A 10,178-nucleotide genomic window follows, 5' to 3' on the forward strand; every position below is an offset into this window, starting at 1 on the left:
TTGTGCTGAAGAGAGCTGATGGCTGATGGGTCGCGTGTTTTTCAGTCACAAATTTGAAAAAATCACCATGGAGTACACTAGTTCAACCCTTCGGTTATCTGAATTTAAAAATCCAATAGATTCTTCATCAGTAAAGATGTCGCTAAAGTATTAACTACGAACAAGCTAAAAAAACGTTTTTTAGCCAGAATGGCGGTCGTTTGAAAAAATAAATTGCTTTTTTGCACTTTTATGAAGATTTCAATTTTTTTAAATAGTAAAATACCGGTACCGGTGAGTTTCTTCGTCTTTTTTTCAAAAATTAATGCTTTATTCGGCAAAAATGGTTACAAATTTAATATTCAAAGTATTGCCTATCGCTAGTCACAACTTTTCCCCATCTTTTTGGCAATTCACGGATCCCTTTGCGGAAATAATCGGCCGGTTTGTCGGCTAACTACGAATCGATCCAATTTTTGACTTCATCAACATTGGAGAAGTGCTGGTCAACCAGGCCATATTGCATTGATCGAAAAAGGTAGTAATCGGATGGAGCAATGTCTGTAGAATACGGCGGGTGAGATAGGACCTCCCATTTCAGCGCTTGACCGATTTCGCGACATGCGACCGAACATTGTCGTGCTACAAAATAACTTTATCGTGTCTTTGCTCGTATTGTGGCCGTTTTTTTCTTCAGTGCACGGCTCAAACGTATCAGTTGTCTTCGGTAGAGGTCCCCTGTAATGGTTTTATTCGATTTTAGCAGCTCATAGTACACCACACTCAGTTGGTCCCACCAAATAAACAGCATAACCTTCTGGCCGTGAATATTCCGCGCGGCCGTCGATGTTGATGCATGGCCGGGGTATCCATACATTGCCCGACGTTTAGGATTGTCGTAATGGACCCACTTTTCATCGCCAGTAACGATTCGATGCAAAAAAAAACCCTTTCTGTTATGCCGTTGGAGCAGTTGTTCGCACGTGAAAAACGGCGTTCAACGTCTCGGGGCTTCAATTCATACGACACCCAATGTCCTATCTTTCGGATCAGTCCCATTGCTTTTAAACGATCGGATATGGTTTGCTGAGCTGCTCCAAGAGTATCTGCAAGTTATTGTTGCGTTTGTGAAGAATCTTGATCAAGTAAAGCCTCTAATTCTACATCTTCAAACTTTTTTGGCGGTCCGGAACGTTCTTCGTCTTCTAAGACATAATTACTACTTTTAAACCGTGCAAACCACGTCTGACACGTTCGCTTAGTTGGATCATGGTCACCAGAAATTTCCATCAAAATGCGATGACTTTCCGCAGCTTTTTTCTTCATATTGTAGTAATGAAGTGCAACTCCCCGCCAAAAACACTCTCCTTGGTACAAAATTCGACATATTCGAAATGGAAAAAAAAACTATGTTGTTTACGCTTCAACTTTTTGACATATAAAGGGTGTGTCACATCAAATTGCATCACGGAAAAAACGCTGTAGAAATTCGCCCAGTAGACCGATCCTTTTGAAAATTTTAGACAGTAAAATAAAAACTATTAAACAACTTTTGGCATTTTCTTTTTATTCATACTTCGAGCCCAAGCCCGTATGCTCGCCCCTTCCTCTTTACCCCGTCCATAAGGTTCTGTACAACGTCAGGTTGTAGTTTTTTTTGAACAGAAATCCATTTTCTCTTGAAGTCCGCCTCCGATTTGACAACTTTTGGGTTCTTCCGGAGGGCCTGCTTCATAATCGCCCAATATTTCTCTATTGGGCGAAGCTCCGGCGCGTTGGGCGGGTTCATTTCCTTTGGCACGAAGGTGACCCCGTTGGCTTCGTACCACTCCAACACGTCCTTTGAATAGTGGCACCAAGCGAGATCCGGCCAGAAGATGGTCGGGCCCTCGTGCTGCTTCAATAGTGGTAGTAAGCGCTTCTGTAGGCACTCCTTTAGGTAAACCTGCCCGTTTACCGTGCCGGTCATCACGAAGGGGGCGCTCCGCTTTCCGCAAGAGCAGATCGCTTGCCACACCATGTACTTTTTGGCAAACTTGGATAGTTTCTGCTTGCGAATCTCCTCCGGAACGCTGAATTTGTCCTCTGCGGAGAAGAACAACAGGCCTGGCAGCTGACGAAAGTCCGCTTTGACGTAGGTTTCGTCGTCCATTACCAGGCAATGCGGCTTCGTCAGCATTTCGGTGTACAGCTTCCGGGCTCGCGTCTTCCCCACCATGTTTTGCCTTTCGTCGCGGTTAGGAGCCTTCTGAACCTTGTATGTACGCAGGCCCTCCCGCTGCTTGGTCCGCTGGACGAATGAACTTGACAAATTCAGCTTATTGGCGACATCCCGGACCGAACTTCTCGGATCACGTCTAAACTGCTTAACTACGCGCTTGTGATCTTTTTCCCTGACGGAGCATCCATTTTTGCCGTTCTTCACCTTCCGGTCGATGGTTAGATTCTCGAAGTATAGTTTTAGTACTCTGCTGAACGTGGATTGGACGATTCCCAGCATCTTACTGATGTCCCGATGTGACAACTCCGGATTCTTGAAATGAGTGCACAGGATTAATTCACGACGCTCTTTTTCGTTCGACGACATTTTTCCAAATTTACGAAAAATTTACTGTGAAGCATGGCCAACGTGATCTATACACTCTTATCTGATTATAAGCGAAAGCTGAAGATATAATTCCTAAAAATTAAATTTCTACAGCGTTTTTTCCGTGATGCAATTTGATGTGACACACCCTTTACTGAAAAAGACGCGCAATGACAGTAGCTTTCCAACGAATGTCTGAAAATTTGATTCACTGGAATAATAATCAAGTGACGCCATCTGTTGTAAAACCGAAGAAACTTACCGGTACACCTAATAAAAAAATAATATTTGTTTATTGGTTCATGCGAGATACGAGATACGAGGTATGGCTATTTAATAACGGGACTGCGAGCCTGATGGGTGCCCTAGAGGGGGTGGGGGGAAAACGAATAGTACGTTCGGCAGCTTGAAGTGTCTGCTATAAACGTACGAAAACACGTTTTTGTCACTATAGTGGTTTGCGAGCAGTAGTGGTTCGAATGGAACGTGGTTTGTATTGCGCGTCGGAAATCAAGTGTGACGAAAAACACGAACAACAACGCACCTGCTCATAACGCGCTGTCGGTGAAGCAATTTTTAGCCGATAAGGTCATACCAGTGCTCGAACATGTCCCGTACTCTCCAGATCTAGCCCCATGCGACTTTTTTTCTATTCCACAAGATCAAATCCGTGTTGAAAGGTACCCGATTTCAATCCGTAGAAGAGGCGAAGGTAAAAGCGACGGGCTTTTGAACGCCATCACAAAAGAAGAGTTTCAGCACTGCTTCGAACAATGGAAAAACGTATGGAAAGGTATGTGAAGAGCCAAGAGGAGTATATTGAAGGGGAGCATATCGTTGTACCGTAATTTTTAAAATATAACTCTTTTTCGTAACCTGTTTTGTTATTTCATAGCCATACCTTGTATGTATAAAGCTGAATTGAGATGATGCAGCGAACTGTTCGAAAACTCGCTCTTCCGATCGCTACCCGATCTATTTTCGGCTAATGCTGAGCAACTCTCCATTAAATCCCCATTGAACCCCTTGAAGAATGCAATTACTGCGTGTTGAAATTAAGTACATTCTTGTATGTCTATAGTTCAGAAATATGAAGAAAAGAAAAAAGTAGTTTTTTTTACAAATTTCTAAACTAGAATACCCTCTTAAAACAAATATGCGTACGTGTGACTTAATAATACACAAACATTCTCCACCTGATGGTATGAGGATAAACGCGGAACATCTTTTCGGGATGCGAACGCTGATGATCATTTCCCAAAATAAGCTCGCTAGTAAACGTATGCTAGCTTCGAAACTCATGAATTAAGAACAGTGAGTAAACCTGGAACTGTGTTATTCATGAGTAAAATGTCGAATCAGGAATCAGACATCAGACAAAATGCACCACTGGGTATAGTGGGGCTGTCCACATACCACGTGGACAGAAAAAGCACGTTTTTGGACACCCCCTCCCCCCTCCGTGGACAAGCGTGGACATTCCTGATACCCCTCCCTCTGTTGTCCACGTGGACATTCTCCCAGAGACAATAGTTGAGTTTTTTATGTTCTATTCTATATTTTCTATTGGTAAAAATGTTAGCTATTACTATTAAATGGTTTGTTCTATTTTTTTTATTTTTTACCGAGCTCGGGAAGCTCTTTAGTTTTTTTTTGTCCGATGAAGTCCAAATAAAAATATTACTCAAGACGAATTTCGAAACGAGACAGCAGTGGAATAAATACAAATCGATATAACGCTCCAACTCATAGACGTTAGTCAGTGCCCGATTTCTGACGCCGTTCACTTAACACATCCGCAGATTCATCATAACCAGCAAGATTAGTCTCTTTATGTAGAATATTTTCCCTTCTAACCATCATTTACATTACACAATATTACACATGTTGGGTAGTGCATGGCGGCTACACTGAACCTATGCAAAACAAAACACCTGCATCATCATCGTGATTGATAATTTCATCCATTTCATCCATCAAATTCAGCCAAATCGGTCGAGTAGGTTGATCGAGAAAATTCTTTTAGGGTAACATTTCTGAGGGCATTAGATTCCCAAAAATGCAAAAAACAAAAATTAGATTTTTTCGATTTTCTAGACCGGAGTCCCCCTTCAAACGCGCCTCAGATGTGTTCAGCTGCCATGTAGGTACTTGGACAGTTTTCGAACCCCACTGAAAGCTGAGTTTGACGCAGTATAACAGTTTCTGAAGCCAACTAACAGTTGAGATATTGGCATTTTCCGAGCAGAGTCCATAAGATAAGACCTAGAAGGGTAGGCGCTCGTAAAAAGGTTTTTTTTTCAATCCAACCAGACACAGTGTATGATTTCTTCGTGGCAAAACACGATATGTGTTTTAGTTGCGTTTATGAAGCGAATCTCAAATGGAGATGCGTTCAATCAAATGTTTTTGGTCAAATAATAAGTAACCCATCCATTGCAGCGTTTTACGTAACAATACTTCACCAGGTTTCATGAACGGTGGTTTTAGCTATCTGTAGTGAATCTGCTATATCATGTGTCGTGTACCGAGAATTATTTTTGATCAGTATCTTGATTCGATTGTCATCAGTGTTCCCAGACAACCCAATAATAGCGTATTGCAAAAAATCCTTCATTAAAAAAGAGCATCGCTACTAGGTATAAATCTGCAGAGATATGGCCCATGCATCAAACAATGTGTTGATCGCCTTCCATTTTCGCAAAATCTCAGTTAATAGAAGCTGAGCAGCGAGAACTGAATCTAAACCCACACCTATAAAAATAATGTCGTGTTTTTAATACATTTAAAAATTAGAGACACAGAGTGCGAAGTCGAAATTTTCAAATAATTTTTGAAATGCTGTAACTACGTGAAAAATCAACGCATAAATATGAAATTTAAATAATTTAATACTTGAATATTCAACACATACGCAAGGAAACGAATGTTACTAATCGCTCATGTCAAGGGTACGCAGAGCATTTTGTACTTCTGGCACAATTTTCAATGACGTGCTTCTCTAATTTATTCAAAACTTTCATCGATTGGCTAAAAAGAATGGCTAAACGTATTATTATGAAATATGTACAGGGGTTTTGAGGATATAATAGGCTCAAAATGTTCTGCTAACATCGAAACATGCTGCAATATTTGCAAAATAACAGACACAACAACAACATATTTTCTAAAACACTACAGCAAAACGGTTTTTGACGCTTTTTCAAAATCGATGCAAATAAATTTTATTGAATCAAATTTCGTGCGTTTTTCGTAGAATCAACAAATTAACTTTGCACACACACACAATTTATAAACTGCCTCCCGATAAACAGAGCGTTAATCATTTATCGAATTATTAACCATCGAAGACTATGAAACGCTTTTTCATACACGCAAAAATAGCCTTGTATTGAAAGCTCCTAATGAAACATTTTTAAAATATAATAAAAGCTGATTGATAAGGTTAATTGTTTTTTTTGTTGGCTTAGCTAGCTGAAAGTCTCAAAAAACCTAGAAATTACAGAAAGAAATCGATTTTTTCTTGTTTTGTTCCTATATTTTCATTCACTACATTTACACAAACCAAAATAAAAATTCGACCGTAGATATTCCGAACTTAAAGCTTTGATATGTTGAAGTTGAAGCTTTGAAATGATGTATATCCATCTTCATAGGTTGATTTTTCATGAAGTTACAGCATTTAAAAAATCACCTACAATTTACAACTTTACACTTTGTTCCTCTAATTTCTTTGTCGAGTTACAGAATTGTAAGATTTTTCGATTGTGCATTCATCCTAGTGGAATGCATGATTCTCTCCTACCAATGGAAATAAATCGATTGCTCTCAATTCATGTGAATGACTTTCAAAACACACGTTTCAGGGAAGAAGTTCAACCATATGGAAAAATATGGATGTTTGCCGCACGCAAGCACGCACGCACATTCACATACACCGGCAACGGAAACTTCGACTTGCCGTTGCTGGTGTATGGGAATGCTTCCATAAGAATTGCATGGAAGAATAATTGACGTAACGTGACGCGACGTGACGTGGATGTTGTATGTGAATCGCACTTAATTCTTGAAAATAAAGCGCTTCATTTAAAAAATATGAATCGTGTCCACGTGGATAGTATCTAAGCCCCCTCCTCCCCCACCGTGGACAACCGTGGACATTTTCGTAACCCCTACCCCCCCTGAAGTTGTCCACGTGGTATATGGACAGCCCCAGTTCAGATCTTGCCCCTTGCATAGATGCGGAGCATTCTCATTGAGTATCGCTTCAGAAGGATTTAAATATGTGATCGAATTTTATGTATGTGAGAGACCTTTTTTAAAATTCGAAAACCAATCTGAAAAAATCAATTTACTTGATACTCTCGTTTATCATTCAAATAAGTCCATTTTGAAACCTTTTTTCCCTTCCAAATTTAGGTGGTTAACTTGTGCATTTCTAATGATTGTTCGGCTTAGAATTCCCCATTGGGATTGCTTTGGAGGCTCTTGCGCCAACCACAAAGCTACCGACATCGTCACTTAAACGACTTAAAATTTCAACGATTATATCATCGATTTCAGAGCATTTGACTGAAATTAGTAATTTATAATTATCTCCGAGATTGTAATACGATATGAGGGATTTCTTTCTACATTCGATTTGTGTGATATCTTCTTCTTCTTGAATGGCGTTAACGTTCCCTGTGGAACTTTTGCCGTCTCAACGTATTCATTAACTAGCGTCGTTCATTAATACTTGGTTGAGATTTCTATGCCGAATAACACGCCTTGAATGTACTCTAAAGTGGCAAGCTCTAGAATACGCGTGACCACAGTGCAAGCCGGAAGAATTTTCTTTGACGAAAAATCCCCCAACCAGAACGGGAATCGAACCCGAACACCCGGCATGATAGTGTGGGACGCTAACCACTCGGCCACGGGTGCACATTTGTGTGATATACAGAGTGCCAAACAAATTCCGGGAGTCAAACTATAATAAGTTATAAATGAGTAGTATATTTCATCTACCAAATATTGGAGAATATTATCATGGAGTTTTAACGCATGTGAAGGGCTGAATACGATCGAAAATTTTCAGTTCAGTTAGACTCATCTGCACGATGACGCGCGCAGAATCACGAATTACTAATCGTACCAAAATTTTTGGATCGAGATCGCGTCTGTGGCCTAAATCATCCGCCATATTCACTTGATTTGGCACTCTGTAACTTTTAAGTTTTTCTGAAGAATTCGGGCAAAATTAAAAGCACATTTTTGACTGCCTTAGTGTCTTTCGAAAGGCTTCAACCAATGCGCCGAACGTCATTTCCTCTAATGAGGGCACGCATTTCAATCGCTGATCAACCGATGAGAGAATTGTATGAAGCTGAATGAAACTACTTTGAATAAAGGAATCCGCAAATATTAAAATAACTTGTTCAAAAGTTCATTTTCACTACCGATCCCCAAACATAATTGTAATTTCACTGCTATTCAATCTTACGAGGAATGAATTTGAAATACCGGACATTGTATGATCCGTTCTATTTCAGTTTGAAATTTTTGTTGTACATTGTAATGCATTTATTTATCATTTCACAGTTGTGTTTTGTTATTTCTTCAGAAAGACCAGATCTCGCGGCAATTTCCTTTATGATCTACTTTCTGTCCAGCTGGACACACCAAAGGACCATCGATTACTTGTTTTCCAACCACCAAAACCTTGATTTGCCGCGGATGATTGACGACTTGGGTGGCGTTGGAATTTAGTGCTGGAAACCCCAAGCCACCACCGAAATTAGCGGCAAGCAGTAAAATCGATAGAAGAATAGTTTTCCCAGCGAACTGCATGATGATGATTGATGGTCGGATAATAGTATGAAACTAGCACTTTCTCACCAGACAAATTGTATTTTATTGGCAGCTTCAGTCAATTATAACCATGGCACGAATGTTCATAACAATACTGTTTGATGACAAACAATGATTTCGAACTGATCACCTGATGAACGATGCAAGACTGCTCAACAAACTGCACACTTGAGAGCACTGATAAAGAAAGAATTTTATCTACTCCAGACTTGGGGCTTTTCTGCCCCAAACTTCACGGCACTTTCCTTTGTGATCGGGTTTCTGACCTTCCGGGCAAACGACAGGTCCGTCAATGATATTGCTCTAGGGAAAAAGAAAGTGAGAAGTTCATGAAATATTTGAATAATTGAATAATTGAATATAATTGTGAATTCACAGCTTGGAAATGGCATTATATTTTCCATCAAGAATACTTACAGGCTTGAAACCCGAGTCTTCTACCGAGACTGAGTCTTCTTCTTCCACGGGTACTGGTTTTGACTCTGGTACCCGTACAATTCTTTCCTCCGAGGACGCCGAGGAGTCTTCATCGCATGGTCTGCCCTGGACTCCATGAGCTAGCACGAAAATTGCGAAAAAAACGAGCGCGAATTTCATAATGATTTATCCTTCTGACAATAAGTGATGTGCACAGATGAAACAATGTCTAAATGCACTTGCTGGTGATAATCGATTGAGAAGGAATACTCCGTCAACGATTTATTTCAAGACAATTCGTAATCGTCTGTTGTTAAATCTATCACTCGGAGACACTTGATAACGCCTCCCGCAATCACTAAGTATGATAAAATTAAGCCTCCAATCAAACCCATAAACCAATCTGCAGCGTCATATTTTTTTTTTCTATCCTGCAAACTTTGCGAATAAACACAATCGACTTATCTTATCTTCGACAAATTTGAAGATGGCCTAGTGGGATGGATGGAAGAAAAAGCACCCCGGGATTGCCGGACCTTCCTTCATGAACGTTCCTGTATATTTCGCCCAGTTCCGAATGCAATATAGATAGAAGTGGGAATTCGATGCATGCCGATTCCAGGAAACGTCCAATTGAGTTTTTCGATAGCGATAAACATTGTACTGATTGAGAGGGTCATTGTTAGATGCGCAGATAAGACCATGTCGTTGCCTGAGAGTGGACACTTTCTAATATGGGGTAAACCGAAATTTGATTATGGTTTATTTAGAGAAAATAACAAGTTTATTTCATAATGTGTTGATTGTAATGGTTATGAAGGTATATTGCAGTTTATATATAATAATAAAACAGAGATAAATTCTGTGAAAGAAGTTTGATTATTTGAAAAGCTCAAAAATTAAAACTAGTAATGTCGAAAAGTTGGCATAACTGTCCTCTTTATTGACATTGAGTTTGGGCGTGATCCATCATTCAGTTTGCTTCAGTAAATACCAGATGTGAATCACGATATTGCGAACATCTCGTTGCCACTCGACTAGTCCCGATAAACTTTAATCTACTGTTCAAATTCGTTTGCGTATAGGTCACTTAAGGCATGCTAAAACGAATCAATTTCGACCTCACATTCAACATTATGGGTGTAAACAGATAAACATATTCCGGGCCAAATCTATAAAAATAAAAATGATTTGATGTCCGTTCCTCACGATTTAACTAGAGAACGGAGCAACGGATTTGAACATTCAGTATCCGGTTTGATGCGTCTTAAGCCGGGTTCAGTCGGTGCGAGTTAGCATACGAGTCGGTCTAGTCAGTTACTGCAGTGCAGCTATTCACACT

At 39.9% G+C, this 10,178-nt stretch overlaps 1 protein-coding gene across 1 annotated transcript; it reads right to left on the minus strand.

The window, feature by feature from the left end:
• Positions 1 to 8,438: 8,438 nt before the first annotated feature.
• On the minus strand, positions 8,439 to 9,337 carry LOC129778036 (uncharacterized). Its single transcript, XM_055784671.1, has 2 exons — positions 8,837 to 9,337; positions 8,439 to 8,722 (listed from the first exon to the last, which is right to left on the minus strand). Exons 1-2 carry the CDS (start codon positions 9,014 to 9,016, stop codon positions 8,618 to 8,620), a joined length of 285 nt encoding a protein of 94 aa, XP_055640646.1. The 5' UTR covers positions 9,017 to 9,337; the 3' UTR covers positions 8,439 to 8,617.
• Positions 9,338 to 10,178: the final 841 nt, after the last annotated feature.

This window comes from Toxorhynchites rutilus, chromosome 3 (genome assembly GCF_029784135.1).
Source record: "Toxorhynchites rutilus septentrionalis strain SRP chromosome 3, ASM2978413v1, whole genome shotgun sequence".
NCBI lineage: Eukaryota > Metazoa > Arthropoda > Insecta > Diptera > Culicidae > Toxorhynchites > Toxorhynchites rutilus.

Coding starts and splice junctions, on each gene's coding strand:
- LOC129778036 (XM_055784671.1), bottom strand. CDS start 9,016: ATGAAATTCGCGCTCGTTTTTTTCGCAATTTTCGTGCTAGCTCATGGA. Junction 8,723..8,836: donor AAGACTCGGGTTTCAAGCCT/GTAAGTATTCTT, acceptor CTTTTTCCCTAG/AGCAATATCATTGACGGACC.